Source organism: Sesamum indicum, linkage group LG9, assembly GCF_026168435.1.
Source record: "Sesamum indicum cultivar Baizhima isolate 11 linkage group LG9, ASM2616843v1, whole genome shotgun sequence".
NCBI classification, from domain to species: domain Eukaryota; kingdom Viridiplantae; phylum Streptophyta; class Magnoliopsida; order Lamiales; family Pedaliaceae; genus Sesamum; species Sesamum indicum.
Window position 1 is genome coordinate 3,152,195 of NC_142665.1, and position 15,175 is coordinate 3,167,369.

Below are 15,175 nucleotides of genomic sequence, written 5' to 3' on the forward strand. Positions count from 1 at the left end.
ATCAATTTTCATAATTATTTTATTTTATTTTAAATGTTATTTATTTAATATTTTACATATTATTATGATTTCTTATATAATTTAATTTAAAATAAGAATTCTTTTTTCACAATCTTATTCATAAAAAAATTGATAAATTTTTTATATTTATTTATACTCCTCTATAATTAATATATAACCATGTATGAGTGTTTATTTTTTACACATTATACGTAATATATCATATTTTTATAGTTTTGCTAACTATCATTATAGAAAAATACATTTATTATAATAAAATAATTGTAATAAAAGTATAAGTTATTCAAAAAAATATTTACATGATTGTATATGTGATTAACTCTATACTAAAAACTGTACAACCCACTCCAACCCAATTAGACCCCGAGGTGCAATTTTGATGATTGTGAGATTGGACTTAGGTTAAGTTTTCTAACAACATTAAACATTAAATTGGACTAAAATTACCTATATTGAGAATATATATAATAAAAAAGTATATTATATATAACTGTGTCAGTGTCATGCATATCGTATCGTAATATTTTTACATTTTTTGTATCACTACCATATTATATCGTGTCCATATTCATGCATTATAGGTCCAACCTTCACAATCAGCATAAATGCCACAAAGTATAAATGTGGGCTGTGTGGGAAGGATTTTAGGGTTGCATTGAATCATGAAATCACAAAAATTATTATTATTGACACCGACTCTAAATATGTATTCGCTAAATTCACTCAGTACTTATAGAATGCAATAGCGTGAATAGCAATTCATCCCCTATGATATTAAAAATGGGTATATTAACCTTTTATAAAAAAATATAGCAATTTATCACTCTATACTTTTTAAAATGAATCAATTTACCTCCTTATACATGGAGGTAAATACACATAGAGAGGTAAATCGCTATTTAATTTTTTTCATAAGGAGGTAATTTGCTCATTTGTGATATCACAAGGGGTTGCTTGCATTTTTTCTAATACAATATATATATATATATATATTAAAAAAATTTAAAACTAAAAACCAAAATACTAATACTTGATTTTAATGATTGGCTGGTTACATAAAAGAAATAAACAAATATTCCCTTTTGAAGACGCACCTTTTTGCTATAAATTAATTATTAAACAAGGTAAGATTATTTTACAGCCTTTAAATGAAGAGAAAGTAATAAGTAAAAATCGCTAATTGCAGGAGCCGAAGAAGCGCTTTTACCACTGACAGTCACTTTCATTTCTTAATCATATGGAAGACGTATAATAATATTTATATACATTAGATTCCCAAACACGATTCGCTGTAAGCCATGACACCTGACAAATTATTCTTTTCAAATTGACCAATATACCCTTTACATAGCAACAAATTCCATTGTATGTTAATGAGTATATACGGGTTTGAATATTGAGATTATGTCACTTTGTCCCTTCATTTTTCTGTCGAGTGTTAGTGGATGACTATGGTAATAATTTTCTCATTTTAATATATATTTAACTAACCATTATTCCCACTTTTTCGTTTAATTCATTCACATTATTGGCTATCATTTTTAGTTATATAATGGAGTATCTCTGCACCTACAAAAAGGGTATCATTCTTCTTATTAAAAAAAATACATATATAAAAATAACATATGTGCAATTGTTTCATTAGTGGAAGAATGTTTTCATTTTTATGGAATTTTGAACTCTATAACTTGTTTATAATGTGTTAAAATCATAAGACACCATTAGACTATTGTATCGTGGAGCGGATAAATTAAGAGTATAGTACAATTGCAAGAGTGGAAATATTTGACTCTGTTGGCTTAAATGATTCCCTTAAAGCGAGTAAGGCATGAGCGTTTCACTTTGAAATTTTCTATTGAAATTTATGTCCAAGAATATTGTATGTTCTCTGTAGTTGTAAGTTGATGTTTCTTTCTATTAGGGAAAATTCATTCATAGTCGCCCATACCCATTGAGTGATGTTTCATCCATTTTCCTAATTTAAATGGATTCCATGTATTTCAAGATTATCCAATACAATATATGTCAATTAAATCCAAAATACTTGTTGAGTTATTTTCTGAAATAGGGTCAAGATCTGTAGAGGGACAAACTGTTATTCTTCAGTAGCAGAGACACAGATGTTGGGCAAAAAGAGTGGACTATAAATATTCTTGAAGGAGAGATGAGATTTTTTTTATCTTGTTAGGTAAGAGAATGTTTTGATTTTGGATAAATGGAGTAAGGACGAAGCCAGAGAGATCAGTACATGAAATTTGAAAATTCTAACTCAACTCGAATTTGATCCATTATGAATCAATTACGCGATAAACATATTAAATATACCTTATAATTGATTTGGTCCAATTAAACCTGTCATGCATAAGAGTATTTTAGTTCTGGAATGGAGTAGAAAAGTTAGTAAAGGACATGGAAAAAGGATATACAAAAACTACAACAAAAAATAATATTAAGTTATAAGTTTAGAATGTGCAGGCGCATTTTATTTTTTCAGAATATAAATAAAGAATGAAAAATAGTATTAAAAGAAACTTCTAGTCGAATCTAATTACTTAGTTTATTAATGTTTAACATTAATTCTTGAGTTAAATACATAATTTATATTCTGACTCCAATTTCAAGATATTTGCCCTCCTAAATATTCTAAATCTGTTTCCTCTAAAAATCAATTTTAAAGAAATAGACTTTCACACACAAAATAGAAAGAGCAAAAAATCTAAACGAAAAAGAAGTGAGAAAATGGACAAATGAGAGAAACAGGCAGGGACATGATAGATAAAAATGTACCAACTGTTCCAACAGAGATGAACTGCAATAGGATGATGATGCAAGCCCTTAGGTAAGTTTTGTATCACCATTTCATCAATGAATTTACATTTCCCAAAAGAGAAACTTCTCTTTGGTTCTGGGATTACAGAGAACTTTAAGGCCATTCACTACAATCGTACACAATCAACTTCATAGCTTTTCCAGCAATCTATTAAATGGAACAGAAAGGCAAAGTACCAGTACCTGAATGTGGTTCTACACTGGCTTGTACAGCAAAATTGGTCACTATATTTTACAGAAAATAAGTTAAAAAACTTCAAGTTCTTTACAACAAACAAGAATGCATTTTACCCCAAGAAAAAGAAGGAAAAAAAAAAAGAGGAATGCAGATCCCAGAAATCATAATCATAACAATTTAATTATCAATCTCGAATAAGTATGCTCTCGCCTAAATTACTCGCAGATAAACACAAGTTCGAACGATTCTTCTTCTCTCTCTTACTTCTTGTATTTTCAGATTACCTCCATGAGGGATGAATCCAGTAGAAAAATGGCTGCCTTCTTAGCATCAAGTTCCCTTCTCCGTGTTACAAAAAATTGATACGATTCCAACTGAAGAACCAATCTCATAGCTATAGCAGTAGAAAACACAATACTGTACACAACCAGCCCAAAGGTATTCTTAACACTCCCACTGCCTCACCCGCCGCCCCCGACCGCAGTTCCAGACCCGGCGGCGAGGATAGACGACTTGGAGGACCAGGAGAATTCCTGGGTGACAGGGCAATATCTGGCGGCTGAGCACTAGCCATGGCTCTACCACCGTCGCCAGGCTTGTTCACCTCAATTGGATCCCTCCCAAAAAACTCTCTAGGAAGCAACACTTTAGACACCCCAAATATGGACACCGGGTTCTGATCGAAAACCGTTTGCGTAATTGAAGCCTGTACTATTCCAGTATCAATCGCCACTGACCCGTTAACACGAGAAATGTTCACGGTAAAACTACCTGCGCCGTTTTGCTCCGTGGCTAATGTGGGGTACACCGGGTTCACAATCGCCTGGAGGGAACCCAGTGTATAGTAAGAATGGAGGACGTGAGATCTCAACACAACCGCCTTTTTATCAGCTGGTAACGACTGAAACTTGACAGATGAAGGCAGATCGGCAAATGCTTCATCCGTGGGGACAAAGAGGGTTATCCCTGCGCCGGCCTCATCGGCTTCGAATTCCGAAACCACCCCCGAGGCGGCAAGCATCGACGCCGCTACATTGAAATTATGGCCGTCTATTAGAGCTTTGGTGATGTTGAGCCCCAGCGGAGGGCGAGTTTCGGAAGCCATGAGATCAAGATTGTAAGGAATTAACAGAGAATTAAGCGACAGTATCGATATGTTGTAGGGTAGGGTTTTAATCAAGGACAGCAGCGTAGCGTTGGAGGCGGGGGAGTGGAAAGTGACGGTAGCGGAGGACGAGTCGAAAGTGATATTCACGGAGCCTGAATTCGCGGCCGCACGTCCGGTGGTTTGGAAGAGTGTAGTAACAAGTTTTCCGGTGGGAGGCAGGCGGCGGAGGTCGGACAAGGACAAGTACTCGAGGAGGACATGGTAACGGAGGACATCGGCAAGGTTGGTGGAGGAGGCGCGGGGCTCGGCGGAGGCGGTGCGGAGAAAGGCGTTGGGGACGGCTAGGAGGGTAATGGAGGAGCGGGCGGAGAGATCGGCGGCGACGGCGGTGGTGGCGAGGAGGGATGTGAAGTCGGAGAGATCAGGGTAGGAGGAGAGGAGATCGGTGATGTTGAGGGAGGAAATGGGGAGAGGACGGAAAGAAAGGAGGAGTAAATAGAGGAATGGGAGAGGGGTAAAGTTGGAAAAGGAGGTTGGGTTAGCCATTTCTGTGTGTTTCTGTGGGAGTGGGAGTGGGAGTGAGATGGGAGTGAAGAAAGGGAGTGAATGTGAGTTGATGGTGATGGGGAGTGGGTTGGGGGGGGGGGGGGGGAAGGGGTGTGTGTGTAATAATAATATGATAGGTGTTTTTGGAATGAATATTGTTGACCACATATGAAATTGTGAATTTTAGTGATTAAAAGTTGAATTTTATAATGGGGAAACCAGATTGGTGTTATGAGGGCACATGACTCATCCAATAATCATTCTTGATATATTAAAGAGAGTTGGGTACCTAACACTGTTTTTCATGATTAAATCGGCATATGGCGGTTTAATTTAATTGACAAAATCGAGATTCTTAACATTATAAGAATATAATTTTCACATGATATAATGTGTGTTATATTTCATGATGTATTATTTTACTACTATTTAGTAAGAATTTAATAATTTTATATTAAAAAAGTGTAAAATTACAAAAAAATGATATTGGAGCTTACAAGTCCCTTAAATTTATCGTTTGTAATTAATGTAGGATGCATATATATATTATCAAAAGTATTTTCTCCTTCGCTATGTGCATTTGTTTAAATAAAATTATGAAGTTTATACAAAGTCAGAATAGACAATACTTTGCCTAACAGGCACCACTAGCGTCCCATGCCGAATTATTTGGCGCCATCTATGGTCATGAGATCTCCCAAGCCTTTAGTTTGGGGCTGATAATATAAACACATATTATACGTCGATTACAAACTAAGAGTTTGAACAGTTTATAAATACTAAGACCTATCTCCCTAATGAAATATATATTTCGAACAAAAGTATTAAATTCATACAAAATAAAACTAGAAAATATTTCATATAATCAAACATCGATCATATTCCACGTAACAATACAAGTATTAAATTTCTTTTTTCAATCAAACTTTCCAACTTCAATTTTCCGTTTTCACTTTTTTTTTATTTAACACTTCTAACTTTCAGTACAATTTAAAATTATAATTTTGTATACAATTCTTTCCATCATAAAAATAGAAGCTTTTACTACGACAGCTTGAGTAGAGAGAGGGCATAGGCACTAGGGAGATTCAACATTCAAGCGTTGCTCTAAATTTGCTCAAAATTGAAGATGAGGTCCTTTTGGGGCTTAGTGTTAGTATCTTCGGCCCAGTTTCAGGAAGAAGGCTGCGCTCAGCCCATTTGTTCTTTTGACTACATAGGTGAGTGTTTAGCCTCCAACCTTAAGTGCTATTTTGTTGTCCCTTTTCTTGTACAAAACTTTACCATGATACCATCTATTATTATTGTTTATAATTATAATATGTTGAGAGTTATTGCATAATAAAGTTGTGAGCAAGCCCATCTCATTACTATGGCTTTTCTTTTTTGTCTTTTCCCCCTTTCTGGATAGATGATGGTATGTTATAAATGTGAAGGAAATAAAATTGTTACGTTATATTTGTTTGTGTGTCTCGTTCATATATTTGTACATAGTTAATTAATTTCTTGAAAACAAAGCTTTTCTATTCTTAGTTTGTTTCTTACAAGTTTTGTTAGTATTGGAAAGATATTTTCCAAAAAAATTAAATCCGTCCAATTTATATGAATTTTTTACTATTATTATTTGATAATACAAAAATATTAATTTTAGTTGAAATATCTTAAAATTATCCAAATACTATTGAGCACCCTCTTGGAGAACATGGGAGAAGGAAAGATAAAAGAGAAGGAGAAAGAATTTGACACACAAAATTTTGAATTGCAAGAGAAAATATGCTTAGCCCGTAGAGCTCGGAATTGTAGGTGCACTCCCCTCCCTCTATTGTATGGGGTGGGAAGTGTGGTTTTTCCAATTTTAAATCATCATATCATCTAAAAATTTAAATTATTAAAAATAATAAGTATTTAATATTTAATATATTTAACTCTTTTGATGTGGTGAAACAAATTCATTTTGATTGATCGCAATTCACAAAACATTCAATAATTTAAATAAAAGTTTCATGCAATAGAGTTTATGTTCCCTGACGACAGAACATGCATTCAAGTATGAAAATATCAAGAAAGAAGGAAGAAAATATCGGGAGAAAAAGGAACAATGGTTGTACTAATTTTCAACTTTCTATTATTCGAAAAGCGACAAAAAATATATATATTTGCTTGTATTTTTTCAAAACACACAGTTGAGTGTGAGTCTTGACCCAACTTATCTATATTTATCCCATACTAATACAAAACATCAGATGAAACGTATAAAAAGACCTAAAACACACACACACACGCTATCTTTATTTTTGGCTTTGTATCTTTCAAAAGCAAGGAAAAAGGGCTTGAGGTTGAAGGCTCTAGAAACAGTGTCCCAGTCCCAGAGTCTTGACTGCGTAATGAGACATTCATATTTGAAAGTTCCATTGAGGACTTGCGCTTAAAGAAAGTTGTCAAACGAAACTTTGAAATGGTAAAACGTTTTATGGGTGGGGTCTAGACGTTGAAAGCTCAGACCCATAACCCACTCACCTTCCAAGGCATTCATCATCACTAACTATATATTAAGATTAAGATAAAATGTTGTCTTAATCACAATTATCCAATATAGTAAATCTTAGAGATAATTATATTTATACTCATTGACCTATAGTTTATTTATACAAATCATCCTTATTTTTTACATAATTACACATACATCCACCAAAATTTTAATATCACTTACACAAAGCACTCCTTACTTTTTTGAAAAATTACAAACAAACTCCTTCAAGATGTTAGTATCATTACACAAACTACCCTTATTTTTTGACTGTCAGGGGTAGTTTCTATAATTATGTGAAAAATAGGGATGGTTTGTGTAGATAGACCATATGTCAGGGATTGTAAATGTAATTATCCCTAAAATTTATGATTCCACGGATCAATTTTTTTTGTAAATTATATTATATATTTTATTTTAATTAATATATATTAATTAAAATAAAAGATGTAATAAAATTTAATTCGATGATTAGGTGAAAATCTTTCATTTTGCAGGTGGTCGGATTTGGCTGGCAACCTAAAGCAGAAGAGACACGTTGCATTTGTTGGGTTGGTGGCGGAACCAGAATTAATTTGACTAATCAATTTTGTGTTGAGATTGGATTATAATTCTTTATAAATCACTGGTTTTTGCTTTCGCATTAATTGATTCTAGTGCAAGATTATGTTCTCGTAAAATAAAATAAAAACCTTAGTATTCTCGAATTTTCTTGAAAATATAATTGTACCATAATGATTCAATGATAAAATTATAGATATAATATCTTTTATAATTAAAAAAGCAATTCTTTACCTTCAAATATATATCTTTTAAATATGTATTACATATTCAGTTCATCGAAAGATCTTAAACAAAAATTCTCTAATACTTAAGTTAGTTACAGAAAAATTCACGTGATAGAACCTTAGCCGTTCATATATAGAAAAAGGTCAATGATCCCCGAGCTAAGTTTCATTAGACCTAATATAAAATATGTGAATCCCCGTTCTGTTTTAACACTTCACAAATCTTTATATTGGTTTTACCTGCTTTACACCATCCATATCATTTAATTTAAGTATATGATATTTGTGTATGCCTTGTAAATTTTTGTGTAAATCGAAAAGTCTTTTATGCAAGTGTATCTACAGAATTTAGTTTGCAATATGATATAGATAATTATCCAACAGCTGTTGGTATTTTCCGTATATATAATTATCCTGATTAAATAAAAGTCATTATTACTATGACTTAAATCTACATACATAATTTAATTAATTTAAAATAAGTGGAGGGGCTGCCTAAATGGAATTTCTAAGATTGCGTAACCCCTGGGAGAGAAGCCTCGGTTAGACAGATGTATGGTTGGCTTGACTTTTGTATTCAACTCATCCCACTACCTATTCTCTCCCATTTTGTCTTCTTTAACCTTTCATAGTTAACGTTTAGTTAAATTGACATCATCTCTTTTTAAAGAAACAACCTGATCTCAAACTCAATTTTCCTTGCTCGCCACCCCTATTGTAATAAAAATGGAATCTTTTTATAATGAAACTGGTGATGCTATTACGATATATATGAATTTTTGTTATAATTAAGGACCATAGCAAGTATTTTTAACAGTAGTCAATATGTACACTTTTACATCAATTTATTTGATTATTATAATAGTATTAATGTATCATGATTTTTGAATTCTATACATAAGTAATGTAGGAAATACATTTTCTTTTATAGTACGTTACACTTAAAAGTGATTTGTCCTAATACCTTGAATTTTAATTCTCACAATTTTCTACAAAGCACTCTCAAGTTTTGTTTACATTACAAAATTTTATTTTATTATTTTTATAAATTAGAATTCATATAAAAGCAAAAACTCATCCAAACACTCTCTTATTACTTACCAAACCTTATAAATAATATTGTTTTTGTGGGAGCATGAGATGAGATAAAGACAAGTAAGGTTAGTTGGTCTGACTCTCCTTTCCCTTAATCCATCAACACAACTGTCTCAATTGACTTTCATTTGATCACCTACTCTTCATACCTTTTATTTGCACCACCAACTGTTATCCTCCAACTAACTATTACTTCTACTGCTACTACTATATTTTAAGGCTCTTGATTTTCTCTATACAACTTCTCATTTTGCACTCAGCTTTTCTGCTGATTGCTTTTTTTTTTTTTTTTTTTTAATTTTATTTAATATATACACACTACGTTTATAAAAATTACATTATCTGTTATTTTTAAAAGGAATTTTTATACATGTGGTGTGCATGTAATAGGGTTCCTTGAGCATCCATGCAATTCTTACGAGAAGAAATATTGTTGCGTGAAAAGTAATCATTGACAACGGATTAGTTCTACCTTACACAACAAAATTTAGGCTTATACTGCTGAGGTCTTGGATTCAGATTCAAGATACTTATAGTATTTTTTTTTATCGATAATTATAAAGATAATTCGTAAGTCAATTTTAGATCACATTTGTTGATTTTTTGTAGGAGGGTGTAACATCACAACTATCATAGTCTTTTTCATCTTTAATACAGATGAAGTTATTTTACAGGATAAACGATGTTGATACTCTTTAGATTAAATTTAATTATATAAATATTTCTTTACAAAATTATAAGTACATATCCCATGACTGTAATTATAATTTATAATGACAACCCCCCAAAACTTAAATCGGCACCCTGGAGATAATTTATATGGTCAAGCCTTCTAGGACTGTTCTTATAATTTTGCAAAACAATAATAAGTATTTGTGTAATTAAACTTAATTATAGGAAGTATATTTTATATTACAACTAGGAGCAATAATCTTGCATAAACAATGTAAATTTAGTACACATAAAATTAATTGATAAGCCAAAATACAAGATAAAAAAAAATATATTTAAAAAATATAAAAATAATAATTTAAAATATAAAATTTTAAACTGAGAATTATAGAAATGTCAAGAACTATGAAGTTAATAAGAAAATTTCCTTCATTATTATTTACATAGTCAGTAGTCATTGGAGGGGTTGACGGGGTAAAGTGTTGGCGCCTGCCTTCTTCTACCGGTCGTTTTCTAGAGAGAGAGGAGAGAGGAGAGGAGCATCAACCCTCTTTCTCTTTCCGAGTCTTGTTTATCGTATACGTTAAAGCAGATGCATTTACACAACAATAAATTTATACTATTTATGCACAATTCTTGTCTGCTATTCTAGTTATATTTTCTCTCGTCTACCCGCCAAGCTTGATAACTTCTTGCATGCTTATTCAAAAAGATCTAAACTTGGACCTGCTTTCTCTCTTTTTTCCCAACAGCCCATAAGGTAAGATAAATTTTTTTCTCTGATTTTCTTTGAGTTTGAAGTTTTTGGTGATGGGTTTTTTCTGACAGTTCAGTGTTCCATCAGTATCAGCTTTGTGTTTGTGTTTGTGTGCGTGTGTGTGTTTTCAATTCTTGGTCTTATGTTTAATCTTTGTTGTTTAGAGTTGAATTTTTGTGTTTCAAAAGAAGGATTTTTGTTTTGTTCTTTGTGTAATTTTTTATTCTGGAACTGGTTTTCTTGACTGCTCTCTGTTTATGTGGTTTTCTTGAGAATAGTTCCAATCGAAGAGGTTGATTACCTGATTGAGAGCTGAGAATCATGAGATTTTTTGGTAAAAAAATGTAATTCTTTTATGATGATGTTCGTGCTTTTTTTCCTTGGAAAAGATATCTGAAACAGACTTTCTAGTTTTTGTGTAAGACTGATCAGCTGGTACTTTGGGGTTGTCTGCTTAGGGTAAATTCTGAGATATGCTTAGCAAAGACGTAAGAAATTTACTGGAACAAACAAAACTACTTATGATTACATAGAAATGAATCTTTTGAGGTCTAAAATGTAAGAAACACAGCAGGAAATTTATCCCATACCAAGTAATTCTCCTTTACCTTGCATGAACTGCAACATTTTCATTCATTTGGTATTGGTTTATGTATGTGATCGTGTATTTTGGACAGGTTGGAAAGAATTGATTATCGGTAGCAGTTTGAAAGGATTTGGTAAATGGGAAAACATTTCTGGTTTAAGCATGCAAATGATGATTCACATAGTAAGCAGCCGGGCTGCATGTGGGGATTAGTCCATGTGTTGAACTATCATCATTGGCAGTTTAACGTGAGGAAGATGATCCAACACCACAAACATGAAGACCGAAGACATAATCAATGTAAGCCGTTGTTTGAGCATCTTTTTTTTGTCTTGTATCTCATGCTTTGTCGTTCACTATTTGATCAGTACTTATTTGATGCTTGTGTGGTCGGTCAATATGGTATGAGGGAATCCTATATTCAAAAAGATTCCAAAGTGAGTTGATTGTAATATGGATGACAAAAGAAAGAGAACTGTTTGATTCCTCTTCTACATTTCTCAGATGGTTTTCTACATCGGTTGTCATCAGGCGATTGGACTCCCGCTGCATATATACATCGCCATGATGCTCATGAAGCAGAAAAGCTTTTGAGTGAGAAAGAGAGTTCATACATCGTAAGTTCGTGTTATTGATAACTCAACATATCAGGATATTGAACTGGTTCTACAGACTCAAGAACTAATTCCCAAATTTATTTGGTTGATCAGAGTACTAAAAGATCTCGGGCAACCAAGAAGCGATCTCTCAAAGCACGCATAAAAGCATTGATTGCCGAAGAGATCTCTAAGGACAGTGAGAATGTACAAGGAGAAGAAGGCTTTTCTTTCAAATCAAATTTGCAGAGAACTTATTCCATACACCACATGGAATCTCTGGCTGACGGCTTTGGTAAAATACACAAGGATTCCAAACACCGAATCCTTTTCCTCCCGAGGAATGTGGAGAGTCTTGCCACCCAATCACTAGATACTACTCAAATGAAGGCTGCTGGAAATCAAGAGGCAAGCAGAGGAAAATCTGATATGTACAGCCCCATGGATACAGCGAGACATGATACTAAAGAGGACTCTGATCTTCTGGAGATATTCAAGGTAGACAAGGAGTTGCTTATAAGACACTTACAAGATGCTGATGAGAGCTTTGTTAATTTCTCCCATAGCGCATTGGGTTTGAATTCAAAAGCAAAATTTGGCAAATCAAGATCCTTCCCATTGGCTGAATTGTCACGGAGCAGAAAACTTAAGCCCATTAAACTTGAAAACAAACAGAGAGAAGTTTGGTCATTCCCCAGAGAAGACAAATCTCATGCTGCTAATCAAGCCTCCAGGTTGGCTCATTCAGATTATTTGGGTAGAAGATCAGGTGAACTAGCTGATGATGATGAAAGTAATGGCATTTCACATCAAGATATAAAGGCCGAAAATATAATCAATAGCATTGGTGAAAAACACGAGGAAGATGATATCAGAAAACGTTCTCATCGCAGAAGTTCGTCTTTGAATGAATCAATGTATAAATATACTCAGCTGTTTGAGAACAGTTTCCGAATGGACACCAAGTTGAAACCTTCTAACAGCTTGAAATTAGCAAATGAATATGGACCTGCTACAGTATTCTTCAGAAGGATAGGCTCTCTATCTAATGTTGATTCTTATTATTCTAATTCAGATTTTGAGGTATTGGGTGATGATCTCTCTGGAAATGGCTCAACTGTAACAGAAAATGACAGGAGTTCAGCTCTCCTTAAGGACGATAGAGAAAATGTGCCTCTAAATGCAAATGCTGAGGCTATATGCCATAATGAACCAGTTCATAGATGTAATAGCATGCAAATAAAGGAAGATGATGCAAGCTTAAGGTTGCATATAAGCGATGACAACACTGAAAAGTTGGATGATCTCAAAGCGGAAGCAGATAAGCTGGACTATTCAGACATTGTCACCAAGGAGATTATAGATCAAGGATTCATTTTGGATTCAGATGTATGCTTGGAGGAAACAGAATGTTATCAAGTAGACCATCAAATTTCTGAAGGTATTTAACATTTACTCATCGAACCATTGATACTTTGAAGCTTAACTGCCATGCATTATGATTTATTCGTTTTAGACTGTCCAATTTCCCGATCAAAGTAAAGTTTGAAGCTTAATACAAGGGTATTAATCAATAGTTTGTCCCCCCTTTTAATTACCATCTCAGGTTTGGAGCCCAGATCCACTACTGATGAATTGAATTCTTCAATTGACTATAACGATCTCAAAAGCCTCCATAGCAAGTCTTCGTCAACCCATATCACTCTAAAACCTGAAAAAGGTGAAATACCTGACACAGTAGCTGAAGGTGTTATGCTTGGCGGACATTCCAAGAAGAGCAATTCGGACTTGTATTATGTGAGGCACCTTCTTCATCAATCGGGCATAGCAGGAGACTTGTCTGATGTAACATGGCATACATCTGACCAGCTTTTCAGCCCAAAGTTATTTGAGAAAGTCGAAGCTTGCTGGCCCCATGAACGAGATCAGTTAACCGGATTGCCAGACTTCTATGGCTGTTGGCACCATCGAATGCTGTTTGATTTAGTTGATGAAGTTTTACTTGAGGTATATGATATGTCACTCCCATATTACCCTAAGCCCTTGTCGTCAAGCTGCCATGTCCGTCCATTTCCCATGGGAAGCCACATTATCGAGGAGGTCAGCACAAGAGCTGGCATGCTGCTGAATTTGAAGCCAGATGAAAAGCAGTCCCTAGATTGTATTGCGGCTCATGACCTGTATCATGACCGCAGCTGGATGAACCTCCAGCTGGAATCCGAGTGTGTGGCACTTGACGTTGAAGAAATGATGTTTAATGAACTCTTGGAAGAGGTAATATTTTCCTGAGTTTACTAAGTTGCATATTTAGAGGCCCTTTTCTTGCTCCCCTGGCTTAGGTCTTCACATGAAATTTTGTTCTGGATTCTTTGTGTAAATAGCACAATACGGTTTTTGCTGAGGGATAGTTTAGATCATATATGGATATAGATCACGTTAAGTGTGCTCCCTCCGACGAGCATTTAATTTTCACTCTGTGTCGTGTAAATATGATGCCGGATAGTTCAACTATTTATTGTGTTTTCTCTTCATCTGATGTCACCAATCGATTCACTCTCTCTCTCTTAAGCTCGACTCTTTGATTGAGCTCCATATTCACATTTTTGTCCACCAAGAAACAAGAGGTATATATACAAGATTCAGAAAGTAGACACAGTTTTTCTCAAGAGACGATGAATACAACATAATATTTCTGAGTTGAATGATCGGTGCTAGCTTCTGTGGTTCTAAATCGTTACATCATCAACATTTGCAACGATCGCATGAGCAATTGGATCCACACTTGCAGGCGTGGCGTGTCAGCACTCTCATATCCCTGTGAATACCTACAGGGGTCAGAAACTATTTAATGGTTCATTTTCCTTCACTTAGGAAATTCGGAGAAATAAATAAAGATTTAAGGTCATCTTAAGTTTTGATGGAGTAATGGCTTTGTTTTTATCATATACTAGACAGACATCTTTACTGCAGCTCTATCAGTGATGGTAACAGTGTATTGTTTCGCAGCTTGTCCAACAGCAGATTTGCGCGTGAAGAGGCATGTTAAAGATATTAATATTAGATGATTCTCAATTTTAACTGTTGAAACTTTATGATAAGGTGGCCTTTTAACAACTTGTTGCCCTACATTTGTGATCTTCCAAATATTTTCTACAATTTCTTGGGAGCCCATCTTCTGTGCATGAGTAAATCAAAACGTTATATATCCTTCCTGCCAAAAATGGTCTGAAAGGATCAAGGGCTACATATGCTGAAAGGAATGCAGCATTCGCACCAAAGATTCTTGTATATGCACTGTGTATTTGATTTGTTTTGGATCTGATTTCTTGTACTGTTAGTTGATATGTAAAATAAATAGTGTAAATTACAATAATCTCCTCTAAAATTTGGCATAATTACAAATACTTTTCGTTGTTTGTAATTATGTCAAACTTCAGAGGAGGTTTTTGTAATTTATCCAAATATTTATCAT

At 34.0% G+C, this 15,175-nt stretch overlaps 2 protein-coding genes across 3 annotated transcripts; one reads left to right on the forward strand and one right to left on the reverse strand.

Moving 5' to 3' along the window:
* Nucleotides 1-2,841: 2,841 nt before the first annotated feature.
* Nucleotides 2,842-4,776, reverse strand: LOC105170405 (fasciclin-like arabinogalactan protein 4). Its single transcript, XM_011091157.3, has one exon. The coding sequence runs from the start codon at nucleotides 4,680-4,682 to the stop codon at nucleotides 3,423-3,425; it is 1,260 nt and encodes a 419-aa protein (XP_011089459.1). The 5' UTR covers nucleotides 4,683-4,776; the 3' UTR covers nucleotides 2,842-3,422.
* A 5,450-nt stretch (nucleotides 4,777-10,226) lies between these two features.
* LOC105170406 (uncharacterized) lies at nucleotides 10,227-14,234 on the forward strand. 2 transcript variants are annotated; one of them, XM_011091158.3, is made up of 5 exons: nucleotides 10,227-10,524; nucleotides 11,199-11,407; nucleotides 11,612-11,724; nucleotides 11,818-13,144; nucleotides 13,310-14,234. In XM_011091158.3, the coding sequence occupies exons 2-5, from the start codon at nucleotides 11,245-11,247 to the stop codon at nucleotides 13,990-13,992; spliced, it is 2,286 nt and encodes a 761-aa protein (XP_011089460.1). In that variant the 5' UTR covers nucleotides 10,227-10,524; nucleotides 11,199-11,244; the 3' UTR covers nucleotides 13,993-14,234. The 2 variants fall into 2 exon arrangements, with proteins under 2 accessions (XP_011089460.1, XP_011089461.1); XM_011091159.3 differs by having other exon boundaries at nucleotides 11,639-11,724.
* Nucleotides 14,235-15,175: the final 941 nt, after the last annotated feature.

Excerpts from the sequence above, each read along its gene's own strand:
- LOC105170406 (XM_011091158.3), top strand. The coding sequence starts at position 11,245 with ATGGGAAAACATTTCTGGTTTAAGCATGCAAATGATGATTCACATAGT. Across the intron at positions 11,408-11,611 it reads AGACCGAAGACATAATCAAT|ATGGTTTTCTACATCGGTTG; the intron begins GTAAGCCGTTGT and ends TACATTTCTCAG. Across the intron at positions 13,145-13,309 it reads AGACCATCAAATTTCTGAAG|GTTTGGAGCCCAGATCCACT; the intron begins GTATTTAACATT and ends TTACCATCTCAG.
- LOC105170405 (XM_011091157.3), bottom strand. The coding sequence starts at position 4,682 with ATGGCTAACCCAACCTCCTTTTCCAACTTTACCCCTCTCCCATTCCTC.